Source organism: Mastigoproctus giganteus, chromosome 3, assembly GCF_048544385.1.
Source record: "Mastigoproctus giganteus isolate SK-2022 chromosome 3, ASM4854438v1, whole genome shotgun sequence".
NCBI classification, from domain to species: domain Eukaryota; kingdom Metazoa; phylum Arthropoda; class Arachnida; order Uropygi; family Thelyphonidae; genus Mastigoproctus; species Mastigoproctus giganteus.
The window spans coordinates 84,888,440-84,916,424 of record NC_143577.1 but is presented as its reverse complement, the minus strand read 5'-3'; the positions used below and the strand labels follow the sequence as shown (position 1 = coordinate 84,916,424).

General features: G+C 35.5%; 1 protein-coding gene across 1 annotated transcript in view; it reads left to right on the top strand.

Moving 5' to 3' along the window:
- The window catches only part of LOC150088121 (uncharacterized), a 138,378-nt gene that overhangs the window by 50,246 nt on the left and 60,147 nt on the right, over positions 1 to 27,985 (top strand). Inside the window, exons 3-7 of the mRNA XM_090370031.1 lie at positions 5,894 to 6,706; positions 6,785 to 7,203; positions 23,324 to 23,458; positions 25,429 to 26,178; positions 27,843 to 27,902. Coding sequence (XP_090226157.1) covers positions 5,928 to 6,706; positions 6,785 to 7,203; positions 23,324 to 23,458; positions 25,429 to 26,178; positions 27,843 to 27,902 — 2,143 coding nt within the window. The 5' untranslated portion in view covers positions 5,894 to 5,927. The remainder of the gene's footprint in view (positions 1 to 5,893; positions 6,707 to 6,784; positions 7,204 to 23,323; positions 23,459 to 25,428; positions 26,179 to 27,842; positions 27,903 to 27,985) is intronic.

Sequence of the window (27,985 nt, the reverse complement as noted above, 5' to 3'; positions counted from 1 at the left end):
TATTAGACGATAAAGATTATATAAACTAGTACCATACGAAATGACACAAGATGACCAAAGCAGTCAATGGGCCAAAAAACAAACGCATATAATCATTAATACAGAACTTAAGACGTAGATATAGAATCCCTTATTACGTTTATATTAAATCATTCATTAAAAAAAGAAAAACTTTATTAAAAAGATTTAATTCATTTCATACTTTCTCTGTGTTTTGGCAGGCTCACACCACGAGAAATTTCTAAGATTTTCCTAACAAAACAGGACAGGAATCACATTCAAGAAGCCAACCGAATTACTGCCAGCTAAATTGCTAACATCTGGATATGATTTAAATTTCTAATTCATAGCAGGACATCTGTCCATTTGTAATTTGAAGACTACAATTTTAAATTACGAACTTCCAACGCACACATTTCTCTACCGGGAAACTTTATTGGCTCGCTGCGGCTGACACACGGATCTACATCAGCAGCAGTGTTTGCTCGTGACTTGAAATATGCCCTGCTGTTTACTAGAAAACTCGCCAAAGCCACATAAAAAAAACATTATTTAGTGCCATAATAATAAGCTGCCAAAACAGTGCTTTCTGATGATACTGGGGTCCTACGTTCAAAAACATCGGTAATGTGATGACAAAACTAGAGCTCAGTCATTAGCAGAAATAATACGTTTGAAGTATTTCTATTTCAGAATATAAGTATTGGATGCAGAATTAATGAAACGACATATGAATCAGCATTTTATTTATTTTTAATGACAAAGAGTAAAAAAGTAAAATGATTATTGATTTTTACTTTGGCTTTGACTACAGCGTGTTCGTTTTGGAGGGAAGGTGAAAAATTTCCCTTTTGTAATATCATTCATTGCTTGGTGGAACATAATAAAATTAGCAGTATGTTTGATTAATTAGAAAGATCTAAGTGGTCATTTACAAATTTTTGGTAAGCGTTTTTTTTTTTTTTTTTTTAACACCGCACTGTAATTCTGCATAGCAAAGCTTTAAACCCCTTCCCATTATTAGGTAAGAATATTTTTAATGAAGAGATTTTCACAAAATAAGTCAAACAAATGTGACTTATTTTGTCAGCCTTTAAAAATACGTGCACTAGGGTCCCAGACTATCTAAATCCGGGATCGGGTTTCAGATCCAGAGCCCTTCTGGCTATTTTTGCGGTATCGAAATCGATAATTTTAATATATTGATCTTTAAGTCAGAAAAATGACTCCCTCTCGAACTGTTATTTAAAATAATACTGCATATATTTTAATAACGTATCATTTATTTAGAGATTCCCACCGTTTTTATTTAATTTTAAAATAAGACTTCTTAAATTAACCTGCAAAAGTTTATTTTTGTTTACCTATTTTTGTAAAATAATAGTATATATATATAGACGTGTATAGCTAAAATCGTGTGGATTTAGTACTTCACTTTTAAAATACTGACATATCTATATGCTGCAAAATAGCATAAAAATATCTTAGAGTACGTGGATAGCTTACAGACAAATTAATCACCACCCATCAGAGAGAGTTGAATGGGCAACTTTTTGTTTTTTAATCACACGCGTTTATTAAACAAACACGAGCACAGTAGAATTTAATAAACATGATATCCTCGGGGCCATAGCACGTTCCGTATTTTTGAAAATTTCGGTTTTCTGAAGTTTATGCACATTGCCTAGGTATTCAGAGGTACAGTAATTTATTTTTATTAGATAACAGAACAGCTAATTCGCACTAATTGGTTGAGGGGTAGTGTATTTGCCTGAAGAATAAAGGTCGTGGATTTGAATTTTGGGTCCGGTATTGGTAGTTCCCATTACCGAATATTTTTCATACTATTACCACGAACTAGTACGGAATGTCTTGCAAAATGAATGGTTTTGTACATTGAAATACAATGCCCAGAAAATATGTAAAACAAAGAAATTAGTGTTTGGAAATCATTAATGTAAAATAATGCATAAATTTAGCACCAGCATTATTTTTAAAGTTTGACCAGCGTATACTTTCCCTAAGCTATGAGGGTAGTGGGTGGCTCTACATTAAAAATAAATAGCAATTATACTTCCCATAAGGTTAGTGCAACACAAATGACAACTCGTAAGGACAGTACTCAATAAAGGATCATATCTCAGATTAAGGACACAGTTTTGCCTTTGCTTTGCACTTTCTATAAAAATGGGTTTGAACCATTGAAAACCGATCATTATTTTCAGCACATGGTAAAACCATCTTAAAGATTTTAAAAGTATAAATTTCAATTTATTTAAACGAATACATAACCGATTCACAGAATTTATCGAGAAAAGGGTAACATTTAGCAAACACAGTACTCGGTATTTTGATGTTTGAAAGTCTCGACCTACTAAAGCAGAGCGCACACACGGATAGCTTGTTCTTCGGGAAGTTGTAATCCCAAGTGTAGCGTCCTTTGCTAAAAGCCACGGAGTTACCAAAGTCTTCTACTTCCAGAAATATTTTTAGTATCCCCGTCTTCCCACTAATAAACAACAGAGCTGAGGACTATTTTGGAGACAGGAAAGCACACAGGATTCGCCTTGAAATACACTGCCAACTCTTGACAGTAGGCTGTTACGTCAGTGTCGGTTATTTACATGGAGTACGTGAAAGAAACCGCTGGATTGGCTGGGATTTGCTACACAGGTAAGTGCTCAACTAAGTTTAATGAAATACGTAAACAAAAAATACGTATTTTTGTTTATTTCAGCAGTCATTGTAGCAGTAACTGCTAAAAATTGAAAAAAGGTAAAAAATGTGATAAATCTTTAATATTTATTAAATATTTGAAATTATTCAAAACTATTTCTACCACTTTGGTTAGAAGGAATATGAAACAGATTAGCATTGCTTCATGAAGGAAGAGGGTACAAACAAACACGCTAGTTGTGAGGAGGATTACTTTTAAGAAATAGTGAAGCATAGTGAATACATTTATTCATTTTAAAACAAATTTTCAATTTAAATTGTCTCTTGATAGTTACCTACTGTACGCATGTGATGACTGGACACTGTCTGGGAAGATGGCAATAGCCATGGGCACGGTTGTCGACGTCAACCGTGCTGATGTCCCTATATATGAAAGTAGAAAACTGATATTATGAAAGGATGAACCTCAACAGCATGTTTTTTTGGTAAACTAAGATAGTGAATCTAATTTCAAAGGTGTTTATGGCCAGGTTGTTGACACGGATCTTGTGTTAGATCACCCTCGATTTCGATTTTTTATTTGAGACCCAGGGATGCGTGAAACGTACATTGAAAAATAAGGGCCAGATGGACAACGTCTACCTAACCATCCAAGCGGCTCATGAGAGGATTTCAGTGAACAGCTTTCTCACAGTTCTACAAAACCATTTTGCACATAACTTCCGTATTTCTTGATGTCCGCCGTCTGCATGATGATCCAAATATGAAATTTTTCACAGTCGGAAATCATGATTAAATAAATGCATACAACAACGAAACATGTAATAATAAATGCACATAATTACGAAACATGTGGAATGCAGGTTGAAAGCTGCAAACTGACAACAGAAAATCGCGATACATTTATTGACTGTAATACAGTTCGGAAACTTTTTGAGTCCTTCACTATCAATATCAATTGATAGTGAAGTTCCTCCTCAATATCAATTTATTTCCCCTACTTCTAGCATTATTTAATACCATGAAAATTGCACCATTCATAAATTTTACTGTCCCCACTTCAGACCCTTATAAAGCTCAAAGAGATCCTCTATAAAGCGCCCAGATGTGAGATACTCTCTAAAATACCTAGATACCAAACTCTCTAGTCCACATATTCAGTCTCTTTCTTGGTATGGGCACCCTTCTGCCAATCAATCTTGTCAAATAGACTCCCCATCTTTAAACCTTTTTAAAGAAGTTCGCTGTCTTTTAATTTTATAAATATGGCCTCACCTTGTCACAGTACTCCAAGTGCAGTTTAAAATTGCCTATACAGTGGAATATGACCTCTCTGTCACTACAGGCAATTGTTCGATAAATCATGGATAGGATACCTAGGACCCTTCCTTGCTGTCTGCTAGTATTATGCGAAATACTTCATGTTTTTCCTGGATGGTGGCCACCAAATCTTTTTTTTTTCCTATACTGTTTTTAATACAATCCCTCTAGGTGTATACCTTATTCTGGAATTATTTCATTACATTTTTCAGCATTGAAACAGCTGTTACTTATCACATAATCCTTGAAGTATATCCAAGTTTTACTGAAGGAGCGTTGCTTGGCGCTAATCATTACTTTTCTCCCGATCTTCACATCGTTTGAAAAATTTGACATCCAAGCTCTATATCACTTCGTATATTCAACAAGAATATAAGAAATAGAACAGTTCCGGCATCAATCCTTAAGGGACCCGCTTTTAACCTTAACCTATTCTGACGAATAACCATTAATTAAATCCCTTTGACTCTTGTCGTGCAGGACCAAGTCAAGTGCTTTGCTAAATACCAAATTTTTAAAAAAATGTTGTGTGTACTCCCGCAGGATTAAAAATTCAGAGGAGTTTACAAGCAATCATTTTTATAAGAATAGCGTCATTACCGTATTTAGCAGTCACATGAGGTCAGACCAATCACGGTGAACTCAAACGAGTGCGTTACTGTGCTGACCTCTCTGCTACAACAGGCTTGAAACAATGACAAAATTATTCCCTGCATACAACTCGTGACTGACATTGACAAAGTACTTTAGGTTAACTAAAAACGGTTTATCCTTTGCAAAACATTTATTGAGAATGCTAAATTGCATTCTTAATCAATGCCTCCATGTTTTTTCTCTAAAATTGAAATCACACTAACCGCCGAGGCATCTAAGAGACCACTTCCCCATATTCTACCACATAAATTTTACTTTACACGTATACTACTTCTACATGTGTCCTTTTTCCCCTACAGATACATAATTAATGACTTGGAGCGATTTTCGAACTCTACTAAGTAGACGCCTTTTATTACTTAAAAATTATCTGATTTTGTTACAATTTAGTGGTGTGGTTATTCTTTGAGTTTATCTGATAAAGTGGGTGAAATTATTTCTTATTTGGCCTAAGAAATTACTCAAAACCGAATGCCCAAATAGGAGAAAATTTTGCCACCACTGTCTTCATTTTATTGATATAAATATTCTAATGTAACTCGATAGGTACATAATTAACGTTACAAGGTTTTACTAACCCTGTTAAGTTATAAATTTATTAGCAAGCAATACGAAGGTGATTTTATCCTATTAAATTAATCCTATTATGTTATTAAAGTAATTCAACAATACAGTATATAATGTAATTTTACAGCGTAATACGTACATGCTGCTAGAGAAACTTGGAAAAAGTAAGTTTAAACTAAGCAGCAAAGCAAAAGAGTTGAGAGTAGTGGGAATTCTTTGGCTCGGGTGGGACTTGCGAATGGACAATCCTCCTACGAATTAAGTTTTTACAGTAGGCACTACTTGCGGCCTGCGTCAGGTCTATCTGTACAGGGACACTGCCATGGGCCGATACCTAAAAAACTAGAAATTATTAAAACATTGAGAATCAGGTGCACCCCATCATTTCTGCCTCATAATTAAATTTATTCAAATTCATCGAACCCTAATCTTATAAGACAAATGTAAGACGACACTCAAAGGATAATTCAGCATAAGTAACTGATGACCTCCGCTCTACCGAAATTCTTTAGAGGTAAAAATATGAACTTTTTTTAATGACCCACGTAGTATTAATTCTGATGTTCCCTAACAATCATCTGCTCCTCTTAATCTAGTCTTTTCTATTGATAAAATAACTTTTATGCAAAATTAATACAAATCAGAACGAACTCTACATTCGCTTGTATTCCTATAGGGATAAGTTCCGGCTTTAACGACTGAAGTTCCGAATGGAAGAACGGATTCGAAAATTGACTCAATACGGAAGAAGAGAAAGAGTTGAAGAAAATGACGAGAATGCTTCTTTGTTGAAATCTCAACAGTCAGAAGATCAAGACTGCGATGAAGTGTTCGTCGAATCACCGCACTATTACAGAGATCGAGATGAAAAAAGATGCAGCGTCACTACCGTTAGTACCTCCCCATCAATACAAGAGAATTACTGCCAAGAGAGAAGTTTTCTGCAGAAATCTGGGGGAGAACGTCAAAAGTCTGGAACAAGCAACTCGTGTTTACAGCCATATTCAAAGGCTTCGGAATTGAGTGCTCCGTCGACTCCGGATGAGGAACAAGTTCAGTTCGACCGTGAAGATAAGCAATTCATAAAGGATGCTCTCAAGTCAGAAAAAGCGTTTATTGAATATGTCATGGCTTTGCCTTCTTCTGTGGAAGCAGCTAGTGAAAGAAAGAAGTTTGTCGGGACAAAGCCCAAGCAGGAATCTACCAGCGTTCTCAACAAGAAAACTACCAAAGTTGGTCTGGATCATCTGGACAACCTATGCAAGTTAATGGAACAGCTGACAGATTTGCGCGAAGCCAATGCGAAACTTCAGCGTCGAGTCCAATATTTAGAGGATCTCAGAAGTCTGCACGAAATGCACAAAGAAATGGTCTTGGATTTGCCTTACGGATCGGAAGGGGCCCTAGTAGTGAAACGAGAAAGCCAGGATAAAAGAAGTGTTGGATATAATTCTTCTTCCCATTCCGGAAGCCAGGAACTGATTGAACGGTCGATGGAATCAAAAGAACAACGCTATGTCGTACAGAAAAGCAAAACAAATATTAACATCAGCCAAATGAGGAGCAGAACGCGGGAAAGAAGTAAATCAGTGGGACACGAGGACCTTTGTGATGCAAAGTCTAAACGAATATTTCCAAAGTGGTCAAAAGTAAAGGAAGTTCTTGGCTGGGAACGGTCAGTGCAAGGAACAGTCAGAACTGCAGCCGCCAATGCCTTTTATGTGGAACGAAAGGAACAAGCAAACCAAAGTCGCGAAGGTGTAGGAACAAGATGTTTTCTTAGTGGTCCCAGCAGAGTTTTTCATGGGGAAAATATAGATGCCTTAAGAATTCCTCTTTATTCCGAAGATCTAGAGAAGGATGATGTCAGTCCGTCCAGTTCTTTAGCAGGTGATGTGTGTTCGAGTTCAAGATATTCACCAGGCATTCATTCTTCCAATGAGGATATTCGAACTACTGCGGAAGACAGCTTCCAGCAAAAGTTGGGTAAGCTTATTTATTAATGTTTCTAGATAATTCGTATCATAATCTCAGTAGAATGAATTTTGAACAATAATTTAAAAATATAACTTTGTTCTAAACTTTCATGTGTTTTGGAGGTTTTACAATGACTTCTGACATTTCAAAGTTCATATGCGATTGTAATTAAACATGAAAATATAGCAGAATTTCAAATAGTTTTTACTTAACTTTATTAAAATAAATCATGCCTATTTCTGCGCCATCTTTAACCACTCATTTCATTATTATTTTATGTTACAGTTCATTAGCCATACTTATCTGGGCACTACTATATAGTAAATTAGTTTAAAATCTAAAGCTTTATAAAGATTCAAACTCATCTAAAGTATGAGAGAGATGGCCACTAAAGAGCAAGAAGCTTTTTTATGCTTGTAGGCAGTGTAAAGAAGTGTCATAAAAATAGTAAACTAGCGATAATGCGACTAGAGCGGATAGGCATATGTCTCTTCTATAAGCCGCGAGTACTATGAATGCCTATTTTGAGGGATGAAAATTCTGAGTTTCTGCGGATGCAAAACCATAAAACCCTATTCTGAAAAACTCGGCCACGGATGTTAGAATGTGAACCAAAGCTCTTCCTACTCTTCTTGAATGGTATGAAAGAAGAGCAATTGTAACTATCAGCCGCGAGAGACGTTAACTTGTGATTTCGTCATTATATTAGTAGTGGAAACAATGTAAGGAAGAAAGATTACAGGACATCTGCTGAAAGAAAAGAATACTAGGTAAAGGTAATGGTAAACTGCAGCCATTATCAATCCACTGCAGTATGGAAGCCTCCTCAACAATTATGTTGAGGGAAATGGACCATAATTTGCCAAGCTGGTCCAGTGCGGGTTGGCAGATCGACCGTATTTAATAGTCAGAGGCTTGAACCCCGGTCTACTAAGATCGTGTGCTACTGCAATCCCGCTCCTGACTACTCGGCTACTATTCCGATAATCTGAACCACACCTTTTACTAAGGTGTCTAATTCTTATTTAAATTTATCAAACTACCCACTTCCACAATACTAGAGGAAGTTGAGCTTTATAAATTCATTTAAAGCTGTATATACTTCAATCAAGATTCCTTTCTGGTGCATAGTGTTTCTAGATGCTGCAATTTGCAGAACTAGTCTTTCTTTGTAAGAGCATTATCCTTTTGTGCCCTTGACTAATGTTTTTTTCTCTTCTAGTGTTAACGTAAGCAAAAAAATATATGCTACTTTTCATCGCATACTTAACCAAAGATTTTTCGTAATGTGTTTTAGTTTGTCTAATCCCCACCCCCCCTTAATCACTTAATACTCTGTACTCTGATAATTTATAATCATCCATACATCTTTTTCTCTGCTACTATGATTACTTCGCTGATCGCATCCCCCACTTAGAATTTTCAGTTGATAATCATCAACTGGTCTTGCTGAAAAGAATTTAAAAACTGTCTTAGACAACTTTAGCCACCATTACGAAACAAAATCCCTTCCATTTATCTTGACAATAGTTATATCTTTCAATAAATTCCACATCGATACAAAGGTCTGCTACGATGTGAGGGACCAACTCACAAGTTCCAGTAAATGTCCAGATAGTTAAAATCTCCCATTAAAAACATTCTGATTTACTAGCCATTCTATTATATATTCCTTTAAATTAAAAGTTTGTGTATTTCTCCCCCAAACTAGATCATGTTAGATGGTCCTGTCAACTTTGTAAAAAGACAGCACTAGCCATATTCCTAACCATATTCTTCGTAATACAGCACTACAATATGATTCATGTCACCATGGTAATGCTGCATTACAAATGAATGAGAGTTATGCTTCTCGTAAGACTGGTGATTAATTTCTTTGGTACAACCACGACAATCTTAAACCCGGTTCTTGTGGATCCTACAGCTGCATGTGGTCAAAATAATGACCACATGCAGCAGTTAGTAATGACTATTACTAACCTCCTAGAGACAAGTTGCAGGATCCAAACCGCCCTGAACAGTAAAAGCCAGATGGATATCCTATTCCTGGAAATCAAAGCCGCTTAAGACAGGATAGCGATCCAACCCCTCCTCCACTTCCTGGAATCTCATTGTCGCATTACAGGAAACTTATTCACACTATTGCGAGATTTACTTACAGAGAGGATCATAATAATAAAGCATGAAGCTTTTAGCATCAATTACACAGTAAATAGAGGAATTCCACAAGGAGGGGGTGCTCTCTGCGACACTATTTGCCGCAGCCCTCGATCTTTTCCTCTCAACCTGCAATAACATCATAACCTATGCGGACGACCTGAAAATATTCTTCCCATCCAGCAGTAATGACAGTGAGCATAACGTTGCTCTACAAGTCACACAGCAGTTAACTAATCTGGCCAACTTCCTTGCCTCGATTGGGCTTGAAATGAACCCTCTCAAAACTGCCCAGATGTCCTTCTCCAGAAATCATAAAATACATAACATCATCATTCTCTTAAATGGCCAACCTATCCAAAAAGTCGATCATCACAAGGATTTGTGAATCACCTGGGACAACAAGTTATCCTTCACTGAGCATTTCACTACCACCAGGAAGAAAACACTAGCCGCCATCTGGCGCTCTAGACAAGAAGTAGCTGGGGTTCAAAATGCTCAACTGGTGAAGGAGTACATTGTTAGGTGCATTGCTCCGGTGGTCTTATACGTTTCGGTCATCTGGTCCTCAGCTCCTGAAACGTACGTTAAAACCTTCTTAAACATAGAATATTGGGTACTCAGGTGGCTAAACAATATTTTCCAATTCTCCAGGGGCATTTTATATGCAAATATGGATTGAACACCGTTGATTTTTATTGTTATTTGGACAAATATTCATATACTGGCCAAGCTATTGACAAGAAGATATTATGCGCCAGTACTTACAGGCATCATCTCGCACCCATGAAGTCAGAGGCAATCGTGCAGCCTGCAAATTAAGCCACTTCGCTCTAATCTAAACTCCTTGAAAAGTTTAAACAGGATGTTCCCACTAAATACCATAGAAACCTTAACCGGTTTCAGGTTAACTATGAAAAACTGTGCTCCAATAAGGTCTACAGAAAGACTATCTGCCAACAAACAACTGAGCTGCAACACTACTAGCTGGAACCCATAGTCTTTTAGTACTCTTGAGTTATGCTGTCATCACAACATACGAGTACGAAGTTAATAAATTTTAGTGTTGCGAATGCTCCTCTACGAAGACACCCAGAAATGAAAAACAAAATTTTTACATTAATATACATATTTCTTTTATTGCTAAACTGTAAATATTTTTGTAAATTCACTCTCAGCATTGTAAATATACCCCTCTGGCTTGCACGACGTACAAGGGGCGATTGTATCTTACAATCAACTGAAAAATAAATAAATAAATATAACGCTAGCCATTGGTCAAACTGGAATCAATTGCAGAATCGCGACATCCCATAACTGTAAGTAGAGTATGTACTTATCAGTCATTTTATATTTTACTAAGTATGCATTTGATGTAATGAGGTGAATTCTAATTTACATAAATGCTAATTGAGCTGCTAATATGTGCTAATTGAGCAGCTTCCATATTAATGTCTTTAAGCTGATGTATTTAATTTACCCATATTTACTACTCAGCATTATATTTATCTGGAGTCGCATACGTAGTCTGTCCTTTTAGCTGTTTCTAATAATATTCTTTGCTCTGACTTCTTCTGAATACCGTTATTAGCTAAGTCTTGCAACAAGGTCTACTAGTACAGAATGTCTAATGTAAATAAATAAATAAACAAATACTGACAGAGCCAAACCTGAATTACTAAAAATCATAATGAACAGAAGTACTGATTGCAGTCAACTAATTTTTCATTTAGCCTTCAACAAAAATTTATTTTCGGAGTGAGCAAAGCAATTAAGGTTACAATTCGGGAACAGTCAAGATTTACCCGCCATCTGACTAGTAATGAAAGCTCTATTCCTTCGTTCCATCATACTCATTATTATATCCTAGTTCATGCATCACTTACTCCGCATGTTCTTGTGTTTACATAATAATCCTTTCTTGATATATCCCTGGCCATTCGCTACCTTCCGGTCCTTTCCTCAGTTTAATGAATCTACGTTTCTAATCTTACAAATATATTGAAAGAGACTCCAATATAGAGAACCCAGCGCACCAACTACGTCCATATGATTCTCATCAGAACTAGTTCCGCTTTCGCCATCGTGAATTTTAATAAGACGAAGAGATATTACTTCTTAAGAGGGAAAAATTCAGAAGATAAACAACCAACAGAAGATACGTGCTGGATATAGTGCGCATGCGCCTTAATTTCAGAAGCAAAATTTAATTACAATAAATTCCAGTAGAACTAAAGTCATTTTTGAGAAAATTAATACAGTTCAAAATTAAACGTCATACTGAGCGGGTCTTTTTCTTATAGGAATCGAAAGTTATTACATGACATGAAAAGACAATTGTGTTTTATACTATAATAATGTCAGCAATATGCAGGCAGTAAAAACAAAAAAAAGTACTTTAAAAAGCCTTGTATTTGAATTAGCTAATTAGATTACTGTTTCAGTGATGCATTGTACAATATACAATTTATCACGGTTAGCAAAATATTAGACATCCGAGGCGAGCTTCCTCATCCACACTACCACAAAACTAACTGCCCAAAATTAGTATTGTGCACTATTATGAATAAAATCTCTGCGTTCTTAATTATAACTTATTTTACACCAAACTAGTTAATAATAAATATTAATAATAAATTTTAATTACAGACTTAAAATACTTAGTAATATAACTGAGACAAATCCAATTCCTTTATTATATATATTATTATGTGATTAAACAGAAAAGATAGATCGTTATTTAGCACAGATTTAAAATACGTATTGCTTATAAAATGTTTTTGCTAGTACACGTATTTTCTGGAGAACTGAAACACCAGTTATGCCCACCACAGTACATCCACTTTCCAATTATAATTCCTTTTTACAGTATTAAGAAACGCTATTATGATGGCATTGGCTCTACTCTTCCGACATCTAATTTTCACCATCTTTTCTCACGTCACTCATTTCTGTTTAAAGGTGCTTCTACTACAGTTTTAACATGTGCATTGATAATTCTCACTATGATGTTTTGTGCACAAATCATTCAAGTAGCCAAGGATACCAGCCTCCGGTTTCCCGCTTAAGGCATAGGTATACATGTTCAAATCAACCGTCTCTGTACAAGGTGATATATCTTCCGCACCGGATGTGCTTGATTTTAACTCAGCCAAGAACCGCCTAAATGGTTTTTTTTTTCCTTAGTTTCCACAGCAAAGAACAGTAAAGTGGGTTATTCAACTATTTTAGGAATTGCTCATTTAATTTTGGCAGTGTCTGTACAATGAACTCGTTGCAAGGAAGAATTAGTCTCAAAATCTGGGATGTGTTAACGCTTTCATATCATTCGGAAGGCACTCAAAGAATTTCGGTGGACAACAAAAATCTCTGATGTGTGCGATGAACAGAATGGATTTAAAAATAATAATAAAATTTCGTATACCTGACATCACTGCTAGAATTTGCCTAGAGCAATTGGCAGAGTTTACATTAGGACCTTATAATGGTTACCTCATATCTTTCGTAACGTGAAGACCAATTTTTGTGAATGGCGTGCGAAGGGATTCTTTCTCTAAAGGAACAGTCCAGTAAGGACTAATTTCTGCAGTGCTTTTAACTTTTAATTTCTGCAATGCTCAGAAACATGTTCAGCCTCCTGGAAGTTTTAAACCGTATATTTTTGTCTTTCTCTTTAAAACAGTGGGGCTGTTTTCTGGATCTAATCTCAGTATTGTGGGTTTGCAGTATGACGGTCGTCATTGATAATGCCCGTGGGCAGACTGTAACTATAGCATTAACTGGATTGGATTAGCATCGTGAGTTGTCCATTTACAAGGGATATCACGTACAACGGTATAAAGAAACATAAAATACATTACTTACCTTGTAAAGGTAGCACTGACTATATCTTCTGTGGATCCAGTGAACCGTGCACTGATTCTGATACCCTGTACAGAAAAATGCCATCTTTATAACGACGAGAATTGTTTCTTAGTTTCCGTTAAAGTAGCGATTAATCTTGGCACACATTGCAAATCTAAAGTTAAAACAAGAAATCAATTGAAGTCATTGATTAATATTATTATTGATCTTATTACTATTAACATCTTTTTATTTCCACATCAGTGGACACCCCCGGAACAGCCTGGTTCGGCTAGAGGGATGTACATCATAAATATTCAAGGCGATTACATTGATTGAATTAAAAGAAAGGAATACATATCATATTTGTAAATAGGCTTAATGTTGCCTCATCTGATTGGAGACAATGCAAATCTAGCCGAGTTTTGTTTACTTGAAGCAGACAGGATTATTTAACAGATTTTAACTGGTAATCGCATTACGGAATAGAATCAGGCACAATATGGTCTTAGTAGCCCTTGTGCCGTTACACAAAATATCAACAAACAAGTAGGCAAAATATCAACAAACATAGGCACAGAAGTTTCAAAACTGTGAAGGTAGTACAGTCAATAGTTCTAGTTTATACGCTTCTTTCAGGGTGTCCTGTCTGTAGCGCTTTGAGCTGAAGAAAGCTGAGTCATCAATTCCCAGGGAGTTATACGGTCCAACGTATTTGCCGGAAACACTGATCCTAAGTATTGCCGGTTTTGTAATGAAGATCTAAGACAAGATGTTGCACTGCACCTGGTTCGTTCGGCGGTCCGAGGGATTGTCTTCGCTTCCCAGATGTCAGGTGAATCCATTCGGCCACAAAAGAGTTGTACCAATGTGTGCAGATTCCTCTCCTTGATGATGGTACCCCACGGTTTCATTCCGAGGTTTTCGTAGAGCACGCTCCGAGAGATGGTAAAAGGGTAGCTCATCGGATTGTTTAACCATCTCAGGAGCCAATACTCTGTCCCAAGAAATCTCTTCAGTTGAGCAGAGGAGGCCCCTGACCAAAGCACGGATGCATAGAGCGGCACGGGGATCAAATTTCTTTGGACATAGTCAAAGGGGAACCCTCGAAGCCTAAGATCGACCAGCTCCTGTTGGATTGCCCAGAGAGCGGCGAGCGTTTTCTGCCTGGCCATATTGAGGTGATATTTGAAGGTTAGTCCGTCATCCCACATCAACCCAAATCGGTGTGAGAGTGAACTTTTTCAATGACGGTCCCGTTGATGTTGAGTATTATTTCATTCTTTGTCTTCCTTTTTGTAAAGGTCATCTGAGCTGCTTTCTGAGGATTCGACTTTAGCCCGAGACATCGTAGATAATCCTGGAGTTCAACCAGGACGTTCTGTTTCAAAGGCGACTGCATCTACTTTTGCTCTATCATCTGATATGACGAGCATCTATTTATATTCGCGAAGCTGCCAAACAATAAATGAGATCGCTTTATTAAAAATGACAGGCATTAAACTCATCATAAGAAAAACAGCAGACAGTTAAATAGTTTAAATAGAAATGCGCATGGTAGACTTCACGAAATTAAATCCTGGTATTCAATTATATGCTTATAGTTATCTCTGGTCTTTATGATACGAATATTTTTTTAATTACTTTCATATTCTATAGGAAGCGGTGGGTGCAATGCAATGTCCATTGTGTAAAAAATAAGTTGGGTATTTATATAAAATAAACGCAACGGCCGCTGTGTAAATATCAGCCAAGTACATAAAGAAATTCGTAGAGGAAGTGAAAGGTTTTGACTGAAAAACTGTAGATGAGGACGATAAGGCAAGAAAATGAAATGCATATTCTATTCGACCTTCATTCTGCTAATTAGCATTAGCATAGCATTAGTAGAGGCATATGATGCAAGAAAGCAAGCTTATGCAGCATCAGCCAAAAAAAAAAAACCACTCCCATTTCATCCCTCCGTTCGTTCGAAATACCCGTCCAGCTGAGCCTTAAATTTATTCAGGCTATCAACAACTTCTGCAACAAGGGATGGAAGTCTGTTCCACCAACGAACTACCCGCTGGCTAAAGGCAAATCTCTGCACATCTGTCCTACATCTATCTTTCCTCAATTTGAATTTATGCCCTCTCAGGTGATTATTCTGAGCAAGAGAAAGAATCCCATCGGCATTGAGCATGCTCAAACCATTCAAGGCTTTATACACCTCTATCAGATCACCTCGCCGGTGCCTTGTCTCCAGACACTAATTTCTTTAGGTATCTCGAAGGAAAGATTATCAGATGTGTAATGTTATATTCAAGGCTGCCATAAGCCTTATATTGTATAATCAAGACTGTCGAAAAATCTTTTATAGTCTTTTTGGTGGCTGAGGTTACTTATCGAGGGCTATTTGAAAAGTAAAGTAATATGTTTTGAGGGAGAGGAAGCGGTGCTTTCTCCAATAAGCTTTACCTCATGCACCTTGGTGACATGAGGTAAGTCTGAAAAAATGGTTGTCCTACTTAAAACATGAGCAAATGAAGTTATCTGATTTCTGTATTCCAGAACTAAGCACACAGATATTCATCAGCATCTGCGATGAATTTGGACATGGTCCTGCAGTCATGTCCAAAAAACGAGTGAAGCGTGACAATGATTGTTTGTTTGCTTACTTATTGACAGTATTTTTTATTCTGTCCAGTTCACTAAAAGCCATAAACAATAGACATAAATAAAGGATACTATGATAATTATTTCTTACGAATTATTAAGAACAAAGCAATCGCCCTTCGCACGCCTACTACAGCAAGGCGCTACCGCTTACATAAGCAATAACACGAAACCACAAAATTAACGTAGCATTCTTTAAATGCTTTAAGCAAATTATTCTCGACCTCTGGTAAACCTTCAGAAACTGAATTAACCACATGGAGATTCTAGGAATAATAATAACACTTCTGTGATTATGCCGGCAAAGTAACGTTTCACTATGATAAATAATGAACAACCTATCATTTCTCTTGAGGAAGTTACGAAAGATGACTCCTTTCCTACAAAATACGAGACATTTCCAGGTGACGTTGGTGCTTCACTGCCATCTATCCATTAATATTTTAATCCTGTCCAAGGTTAGGGAGCGCTTACAAGTGTTACTACCAGAATAACGCAGGCTCTTTTCCAACCATCTAACAGTAAACAAACCGATAGAGTGATTAACTTGACTAGCTGGAGTGTTTCCTCATAAGTAAAATCTTCATATTGAAGTTTCTGTTAAAAGACTAACGATCCAGAGAATGAATTTCTGGAAGAAAAGTAATTATCGTGTTAAGGCATGCTTGAAGAAAGTGGTCTTCTCTCATAAAAAGGCGTGTATTTTTCTTGTACAGCATTTTGTGAAGTACCCTAAATAATGTGCATATGACGATTTTTGAGTACAGTATACGCAGAAAGAACCATTTTTAGAAATGGCATCTTGTTTACATTCCGCAAAATTACCTTTCATTTGGCAGCCTCGACGGATATAAATATTTTGTCCGTATACTTATTCTGATTCATTTTCATATCCAAAAAGTACAAAACTAAAGTCTGGGATTTTAGTTTTGTACTTTTGAAATCTTAATTTTCGTCCACTTAAAAAAAATCATTAACAGTTTTTTTTCGAAGCTGCATTGCAATTGTGAAAAAGAGTTTAGTGACGCTCTACTTATTTTTGTGTAGTGATGCCTGCATGCTACAATTTCTTAGAACGCGGTGACCATATCTAGTTACCCATCGATCACAGGACAAGTTGCTTCCACTTAGCAAAAAGTGGTATTCAATCTTTTTTTTTTTTTTTTTCAACATACTATTTGCAATTTTCTCCGAAAATATCGTACCTCATTATACATTTTTTGTTCGAAATTTATATGTAATAAACGTATTTTCGATATAATGCCTGTATATAAATAATGATAACATTGGAATAGAACACATTAGGTAGCTAGTTGCTAACTAAATTGAACCATTTTAAGGGCACCGTCGTTCTCCCCCCCCCCCGAAACGAATAAAAGTAATTAAATCAAATTTTTGCATATTTGTGGGTAGAAACCTCAAAAATATGTGGCGTGGCCATCCAAATACGAAATTTTCCTCAAAAACAAAGTATTAAAATCTCAAATAAAAACGTGCATTTTTCGTATGTTTTTCTTCCCATTTCTTCCTCCCGTGTTGCGCAAATATTTTATCTTTGTAATTTTTTGTTATATCGGTCCATGGCATCCACTGCTTTCCTTTCATTATTTTAATGAATAAAAGTTTGTCCCTTTCTTTTATTGTTTCCATCTATTATTTTATTTATCATTATTATTTATTTTATTTTTTTTTTTTTTTTGCATTTTCTAGACACTTTTCTCCTTATATTGTTCACAAAAAGAAGATAATTCTAGAAAGTAATATTTTCCTATTTTATGAGATGCATGTCTTTTTTTTTTTTTCTTGAATAGTTTGTCAAAGCAATCTAAACAATGTTACTAAAAATTTTCACTTGAAAATTTGAAATTATTATCACGGTTTATATTTAATATTAGCGTTCTTTCTATTTTTCCCTTTCAATTTTTTTTCATGTTATTATTTCTTTTCTTTTTTTTTTTTTTTTTGCCCATCATTTTCTTTGCTTCCTTTTTTTATTTTTAAATTTCTTCTCTAAGTGTTCCGGCCCTTCTTTTCATCTCCGTTCAATTTCATTTTGAAAGTTCATTGAAAAGAACTAACTTACAAAATGAACTTCATGAACTATAAAGTAAATTTTCACTCTCCAGTGTTTTCGTACATATCTCCCTTTCTTCCAAAATTTATGTAGCAATTCGACTCCTACTGTATGAATTTTCATAAAATTTTATATTTCACTCTTTTAGAACGATCTGTCTAATCTTCCCAAAATTTAATTTAATTAAACCAATAGAAATTCGGCAATTATTATTATTTTTTTCGTACATAACATATGGTCTATCCATATACCGCATATTGTAACTGAAGCACTGGATATTTTGGTTGTTGGTTTGTTGCCGTGCGCTGATTCGAGGAATGAATGGGCAGAATGATGGATGCACAGAAAAGAAACGTTCTATGTTAGCGCATAAAATCGTTACTTTTTACTTTTTTTTTTTTGCTAGAAATCGTGAATTATCGCCATTTGCTAACGCATCTGGAATGTAACGCACAGTGAGTACACATTAACTAATTAATTTGATAAGAAATAGTTCATCACAATGAGTGCCCCATTTGGAAAATTTAATTTCAAATTCCGTCTAGCACATCAAAAAAATAAATATCACTTGATTTCGCCTGGAAATTGTGTAATGTGGCATCCTCAAATCTTTGTAAATAATGTATATTTCTGTATCTTTGAAATTCATTTCTATTGGTCACACTTAGAAAAGGATTTGCAATTTCCACTGGTTTGGCACAGATGCTTTTTAGAAAGAGTATTGGTTTGGACCAATCGACCAAGAAACTTTAAAATAGCCATACAATTATTTGTTTGAAAATAATAAAGCACTCACACCTACGTTGGTATAATTACTGTATGTTTATTCCCGAATTGTAAATATATACACATAATGGAGTCAAACCTTTCGTGGTATTTTCTTACCACTTCTTCAGTGATCGCTGTCTTTGCAATGTCACCATCACAAAAGGTCATTTCGGGCACAAGTACTTTGAGAGTGACAATGCAAAGGCAGCTGTCACTGAGGAAGTGGTAAGAAAATACTACAAAGCGTTTGACTCCATTATGTACATATTTCCAATTGTGAAATAGCGGTGCTCGAAAATATTGCATCACTTAAAAATTCACCGAATTTCTGTGAAATCTGGAAACACAACATACATGTTTTGTAACTGCATTACCCTATTGCATCATCCATCTCTAGCAAGCTCTCTTAGATGATGTAACAAAGGGGTGCGCTTACGAAGAAAGGCTTAAGTTCTGCAAGTTGCAGCATCTGGAGACCAGGCACCTGCGAGATGATCTGATCGAGGTGTATAAGGTCGTGAATGGTTTGAGCAGGCTCAATGCTGACGGAATACTTCCGCTTGCTCAGATTAAGAACCTGAGGGGACATAGTTTCAGATTGAGGAAAGACAGTTGTAGAAGAGATGTGCGGAAGTTTGCCTTTAGCCAGAAGGTAGTTGATTGCTGGAACAGACTTCCATCTGTTGTTGTGGAAGTTGATAGCTTAAATAAATTTAAGGCTGAACTAGACAAACATTTGGAGTGACTGGATGGATGAAATGGGAAGGTTTTTTTTTTTTTTTTTTGGCTGATGCTGTATAAGCTTGCTTTCTTGCATCATATGTCACAACTAATGCTAACGATGTCACATGCCATACATGATTGCATCACCATAACAGCAGTATATATAGAGTGCATATGCCACAAGCCCAATAGTCTGTGCTTTTGCAATGCATTACCCCTTATCCCTTAATGGCTAAGTTTTCACAATTAACACCACATAGGAAAAATATTGCTGCTGCACTGAATGCAGAGTGATATTCAGTGACATTCTACGCATAAAACAGCCAAAAGGTTTCACTGGCACATTTATTACGAAAATTATCAGAAACTGCAGAAATAAAGGAAGTGAACATCAACAAATATCTTCTGCAGCGCAACACAGATTTCTGGTCTGTCGTGTGTCGGAAACAGAAGATCATCACCAACAGAACTCAAAACAGCATGAGAAGAAGATAAGGAGTAAAGACAAGTACTGCCACAGTATGTAGATGCCTTTTCTCATCGGAATTGCTAGTACCCCCAAGAAAAAAGTCACTTTTGACGAAAAAAGTATAAGCCCAGCGTCTAAAATGTGCAAAAGATCATGCTAGTTGGTCTGAGGATCAGTGGAAATGTATTATTTTCTCTGATGAATCAAAATTCAAGTTGCGTGGTTCAGACGGCCAACAGACTGTTGGACGAAGTAGAAAAGAATTTTATCTTGACTGTATCGTCTCCACAGCGAAACATTCTGCGTCTCAAATTATATGGGGCTGTATTTTACATAGAAGACTTGGGCATCTTGAATTTATGAAGATTATAGTACATGCTGAGTAGAACAAGGATCTTCTTGAGACAAAATTTCTTCCCACAATTAGAGATCACTGCAAGGATGTTGCTAATCGCATTTTTCAGGACGACTCTGCTGCGTGTCATAGGGCACTCTTGTTTAAATAAATGTAATTTATTTCTCTGTGTTTGCTGTCAAGAGGTGAAAAAAATGGTTGAAGGATAAATCAATTCGAAAAATAACATCGACTAGCAACAGTCCAGACCTCAATCCAATTGAAAAATTTTTGAACAAAATGGGTGTTTCAGTCATGCAAAAGAAACAAAACATTTATGGAGCTACAGGAAAAATTAACCCGTGTTTGGTATCATTCAATTTCCCAGGAGCACATTCAGAACCTTATCTAGTCGGTGCCACGACGATGTGCAGCAGTTCAAAGTTAGGAGGTGGGCCAAAGAAATATCAGTGTGCATTTTGTTTGATTTTTGGTTATTTAGCTGCATGAGAAAAGTAATAAATAAAAAAAAAACATTGCTTTAATAGAATTTTTGTTATTATACGAACCAAAAGTAACATGGTTATTTTGGAGAAAAGTAGTTTTTTCATTGTATAATTACCCATAAGGCATAAAAATTAAAATTAAATTATTTTCTGCAATTAATAGATTCATATATGTTTTGTTATTACTTATGTTCTTTCAGCTATTTCTAAAATATTGTTATGCCAGTATAAGGACAAACAACCTAAAAAATTAGGTGATGCAATTTTTTTAATTACGACTGTGAACCTAATTATAATAACTTAGGTTTGAGTGCTTTATTGTGATCAAACAACAGTTTACCTATGCACCATGCCGCTCAAGGAATACCTTAGTACAATTCTAACTATCATCAGTGACTGGTAAGTTTGCTATCACCAACAAACCTTCACTGAGTTTTGTGGTGACTGCCTTCACAATATGAGAGGGATGAATTTTTATCAATCTTACTTTGCTCGTAGTTACGTTTAAATATTGGTTATGTTTGTTTAATATAACCAATATTAAGTCATAACTCTTAAAAGTACTCCCTTTAGTACTTAAATACTAAAGAGCCCAGAGGTCCTGCCAGAAAATATGCCTGATTGTTTTTTTTTTCGTTTCTGCAGAATTCTTAAGTACCTGCGATTGTTGATGAATTTTCTGAGACGTTCAATCTCTTTCTGATACAATTTCATCTTTTGGGTTGGGAAGCAGTTGCAGGAAGGATTGTCAGGGATTGCGCGGGCACAGGCATTTGATGTTCCTGGTTGGAAACTATGCGAGTGCCTTTAAACCTTGAAAACCATTTCAAAGTTCGGGTTTGTTTTTAGCAAAACGTTTTCTCAAAGGCATAAAATGTCATGGTTTTTTTTTTTTTTTAACTATTTCACCAAGCTTGAAACAAAACTTTATACAAATTTTCTTCTTTTTTTGAATCTGCCATTTCAAAACGTCGCAGATTACATTCAACACATTTTAACTAAACACGTTCACTTACGCGACTAATACAAAAGAGAATGGTGTCTGATGAGGAAAGCTACGCAAAACTATTTACTACGCAAAAATATTCTATTGCAGTAGCTGTTAAAAAATTGTCCCATTGTTGGGTAGCATGGGTACCTAACCATTCTCATAACTTTTGGGTAGCAACTCTTGTATCTAGAGAGGAACCCTTGAAAACTATTTTGCGCAATAATGACTGCTGGCACAGCATTTATGAAACCAGTTGATCATTCGTTCTCAGAGCACAACTGATTTCCCATCCCCTCTTCCCCAATGTTGATTATGATGTGCCACTCCGCTGTTCTATTCGCCTGTTGAAATTATGATTCCTGCTTAGTTCTCTTCGCAAAGGTAACTAATTACCCTGAAGCGCAGAATGTAAGCTAAATAATAATCCAGTTTAAAGTTTTCCTCTAAAATGTTCTTCTAAGATGCTTAAATAAATTCGATTTAAATCTTGAATTATTACATTCCAATATACATTGCAATGTACATCCATCTTGCACGGAGAAATGTTTAGCTAGAAAGGGAGCTTCTAACATGAAGAAAAGTATTCTAAGGCAAGCTGTCTGTGTGTCACTTGTATTTAGCAACATGTAACATAAGATTTAACGCGTCAATGGATTTCAGAATCGAAGCAAGGGAACCTAGCGTTACTTAGTTGTCAGGGTTGTTGAGCTCGTATAACGTGTTTTCCGGTGAGGAGCAGAACATGGCACCGATCCAGTTAGTAAAACTTGGGACGCTAGCCAGCGACCTGCCCTTCTATATTTGCATGTCTGTCTGGATCACCGAGTTCATGGACTTTGGGTCATGCAATGATCACTGAATGACTTAGATTCAAGGACACACTTATGTCCTATTTAAATCTTTATGTCTTGAAAGACACTCTCAAGAAAATTTTACTCAAAGGACGTGGAGCATTCCTAAACGGTTTCGAAATTTGAAAATGTGTTACCACTAAGAAAATTCCTTAAATTTGGTTATCATGGCCACTGATAAGCATGACGAGTATTTGTTCTCCTGTTTTGTTTTTAGGTTATTTAAAATAGTTACACGTGTAATTTTGCTCTATCTTCAAAACCGTTAAATCTAGCCAGTAGCCTATGATTAACCTTAATATCTATATTTTAAAATTTCATTAAGCTAATTTATCTTAAAATTCCTAAAATACATTACTAAATGAGTAGTATTAATATCTCAAATAAACATAATTTAAAACTTCCAAAAAAAAGTTCGCAATTTATATTACTTTATTTTCACTTTAACAAATATTTCTTTTCAGACTTATTAATTCTTTTCAATTTTAAGTGTGAATGATGCAAGAAACCCCTATTTTCTTCTGTTTAACTGGTACTTTTTCTCAATTTTCTGGCGATATAACTGACGATTATTCACGAACGTTTAAATTACTATTATGTAGTAAATTCTGTTTTTATTTTACTTTGAAACATTTTATACATAATTATTGCAGAAAACTATGTTTAAAATGATGAATTTTTAAAGCATTCAACATTTTTTATTTCGCAATACTTCTCTCACTCCGCTTTTCTTGTTTGTTTATTTGCTTATCTTTCAGGGAAGTGGAAAAGGCAGTCGATTGGCATGTTGGAGAGAAGAATCTTAGAACTACCTCATGATTCACCTAGAAGGCAGAAATTGACTCCTAGTCCGTCCACGGAGAGTGGAAGAGATGATCACAGGGAAATTATTGGTAATAACACAGATGTGCAGAATTTTTTTTCAACAAAGGATGCGATCATACAGAGCAGTTTAATTCCATAATACAACTATTAATATTCAATTATTGAAAAGAAGAGGGACTGTTACAAATGTTTTTACTGCTATACGATTTTATTGGTATCAAAACAATGTCCTGAAAAAACACAAAATAACATTATCAATAGTTTCTTTTAAGTTTATAAATGCTCAGTATACGCTTCTGGGATCACTATTTCAGTAAAAACACACTCCCATAGAGTTTTAACCAGAAGCCAGTGTTTCTTAGTGACCTCCTGTTTATTTAATCATGCAAGACCACAGAAATCAGCATGATTTTCTCTTTCATGATCATCCATCTTGATAGAATTTCTGAAAATCTCTGAACATAGCACGCGCAAGAAAAGCAGTAGAACCACCACATCGCGATTACAATAAACAGAAACACATATGCTTTCATTTCTGTTGTTAGGTTTAGGAGTATCAGCGACTAAGGCCATATTGCTCTGCGTATATTATTAGTAAATTGTATGTGTTCTGTGGCCGATTTTTTATTTTGCTAGATTAAAAACCCGATTTTCCGGGAGAAAAAACCATGCTACCCTAGCTTGAGACCGAATAAATCATCCACGTTGGGATAAACGCTCATTAAAATTCTCTACGTCATCGACGGGACTCGAACTCAGGTCTTTTCGGCCCGGTGTGTGGAGAACGGCGAAACTACCAACTGTGGTACCCACGAGGGCGCTTTCATTGTGATAGGTGGTTCTACTCTAAAACAACCAGTCACAATAGATGCAATGGTACAACTATAGGACTGCGTTTAGTTTGTTTTCTTTGCACCAAAGTAACTAAAACTATGAGGCGTCAATGTATTCTATAGGCAGTGTGCTTGTTTCCCTAGGTGCAAAACTTGGTTTCAGGAAAGTGGACTTTTCACCTTCTCCTGCAACCCACTAACGGGGTGACAATGTGAAAAGAAAGCCCATGAAAATTCTTCCCTTCTTAGCGAGTCTTTTCCACACAACAGCGATCGTAATTATTTTACTACCTTAGGTAGTACAATAATTACGATCAAAATAATAATAATAATAATTATTATTATTATTAACCATAATAAAAGCAATTACAGTTAATTAAATCATTAGCAATAGTTAAAAATAATTATTAACTATTCCAATAAGCAAAAAACGTTCCCAAATGTAGTACATATAGATACCACACACTGGTAATCACATGAATTGGATTTAGGAAGGCAAACAATCAATTCTGAGGTCAAGTTATTTTGTATGGAATACATGACTGCTTTTATTTTGTAGGCAGTTAAACACTGTACAGTCTTCTCTGAAAGCAGGTGTTGGTCAACACGTTTTCAGAGAAGGTTCAAAACGTTGAAAACGTTATGTAATTGCTGATATGGTATAGTTACTGCACTGTTATAACGATGTTGCGTTTCAACGATCTATGGTGGGGTCCTGAAACACGTTTTAGTCAGTAGCAAATTCCATAAGTAAGTTGTGGTAATTCATGATGTTGATGAGCAGTCCAGAAAGACCGGTCATATTAATTATTATTATATTTAACAGAATAATTAATTATCTTTTTAGCCTTCATGAAATATACAGGTGAGAACAGGCAGTTTTGAAATACTGTTTGCCTTTTGAAACAAAGCCAAGCGGATCATATACTGAGAATATAAAGTGAAAAAATGCTAACAAGTATCAATTAGGGATGAAATTATGAACATTAATTTATAAGATTATTTGTAACTATTAGATCACACAATTTGTTTTCCCATTTGGAAATCGATAATTATCGGTAGAATTTGTCTGCTTTACTTATGAATCTATTAAACCCCTTATACGAGTATTATGCAATATAACACCATGTTTAATTTTTAAGAAATGATTTTACTTCCATTAAATTTAAGGTTATTTGACTAACATGAAACTCAATTTCCTGCAGAACTGGAACCGAAATCTATCACACTGGAAAGAGACATAGATACTGAACAAGCATTTTCTAAGTTTGATAAAGAGGATAAAAAATCCCATAAAAGTCCTTGGGGTCGAGTGAAAACCATAATTGAAAGGAGAAGAGATAGTCTCAGGAGAAAACAGAGGCGAAGCGATGGAAGAAACATCTCACCGAGAAGAGACAAAGCGGAATGCGATCCTAGTGGATTGATGGAAACTTCTTTTGGTAGCGAAGATTTAGAGTACGAAATACAAAATAGTAATATGAGGGGTGAAACCATGCAACAAAACTCTGATCAGACTTTAGGGAAAAGGATATCTACTCTTCAGTGTCTAGAAAGTCTGGATGAATCGCTTTCTACAAATTTAACTCTTCCCAATCAAAAAGAGAAACCAGTGGAGAACTGGGACAAAACAAAAACAATTAAATTGGCTGCTCATAATACTTCGAGTGGTGAAGCCCAAGACATGGAGAGGAAACACAGAAAATTAAAGCCTCTTTCTATATCTTTTTCGGGTGAAGAACCAGACATACAGCCACTCATAACTACTCCTTCAGAAAGAGATCAGCAAAGGACCCCAAGTTCATCTCCACAATTCCACCGCAAGTCTCGATGGACCAAAGTGAAAAAGGTGCTTCAGGGAAAGAAAGAAGAAGAAACTTTAAGATCACATTCCGTTCCGTCCAGTCCGGCCACTGCCAGCAATCGAATTACTTTCGACTTTGAAGATATAGAAGGTAAGATTTGAGTAATTGTAACAAGATTTTTAACATAATTATTTCGCGATTATTCAATACATTTTGCTATTCATGATAAAAGATCGAGTTCGCCTTCCGATAGCATTTAAGGATTATTTATAGTGTTTGACAATATTATTCTCTGAAGCAAATCTAAAAACACAATACGTCTTGATAAATGTATTCTGAAGGACCCAAGTTATAAAGTCCACTCAAATGCTGAAACGCAACGGATGGCTTGCTGATATCATTTTTATAACATACGAGTATTACTGGATCAGCACGACATAACGCAAGCTCTAGATTAATACAAGATGGATAAACGTACTGTGGAATTTTATATGTAGTATATTTTTAATAATAATAATGCCTTTTGACAACATATACAGAACTTCATGTCAGGTTTTTTTTTTTTTTTTTCTTTGACAACTTTATTTCAGTTTTTGTCCTTTGACAACGAACAAAAGAATAATAGATAATAGCTAGCTGGAGAATTATTTCCGTGATTCGTGAACTTTTTAAATTACATGAATCCCTAATAATAATGGTTAAGGCCATCCTTTTTAGTGTGGCGTCAATGTTCCAGATATCCAAGAATCACATTAAGTTCCAAGCATTTCTGCTTCCTTGGTAGGAAGTGATAAACCGTCAAAAAACAGTTACAATAAAATTTGTAACTGTTTTTTTTTTTTTTTTTTTTTCTGGGGTTTATTGAATCTTTTTTCTTGCAGTGCGTTGCTTTAAATCAATAATGAAAGTAATCAAACTGGTCATGTAAATGGGATTCAGAATTAATATTAGAATCCAAACGTGCTTAAGCTTAATTTTTCTTCTTATTAATTAATAAATTTAAAATAAATGTATTAAGATTGTTCACATTAAGTTGCTATTTTTAAAAACCCATAAATTACATACTTAGAAACATAATCACTTGGCAATATTATCTCCTCCACTAGAAATTTAAAACAAAGTGTCTATTATAATCGCAGTGCGTTCGCCTAAACTTTAAGAAAAATCCTGAATAAATGGCTTATTACCTTCTTGTTTAAGGGCCCCCCTATGTATGACAAATTTCGGTAGCAGACCTAGCTACAAACACATCACTTAAACATTAAATCGCAGAATATAAAATTGAGCAAACGTTAGTGCACTAAGTGCATGGACATTACATTTTATACCATTAAATTAAAATGCGGTTCCTTATAAAATTTATTCTGTTTTAAAAATTAATGCAATAAAAAAATATAGGTAACACTTAAACTGTTCTATTGATATACATTTATTTACTCAACTCTCCCTGAATCTCTACAAATGTATTGCTGATCGAATAGTAAGCATATATATTTACAGGAAACGATCTTGCTTCTGATTGGTGTCCCCCAAATATAGCTCCGATTGCTGTACAGCAAAAATTAAGTTATATCGTTCAACTATAATCACGGGTGTAGAAATAGCAGCACCGTTATATTCATGCTGTTACGTTCTAAACCGAAAACAGCGTTATGCGCGTATAATAAAATATTTTGTTATATTAGTATTTTAAAATGTCATTTTTTCTTCCAGATATTTGAATGCAATATATTTTCTTAATTTCCATTCAAAATGAAAGACTAGAAAACTTTTTATCATACAGTTCAAATAACTATAAACATTTCGTATTGCAGATGACATTGTTGACGATAGGCTGGCAGAAGAAAAAGCCCAAGGATCTAAAGCGGGTCATGGTAAGCTATTATATTTAATAAATCACATGTTCCTTGTATTCCTCTCCTCTGCACGAGGAAAATGCTCAACTGCGTTCTCAAGT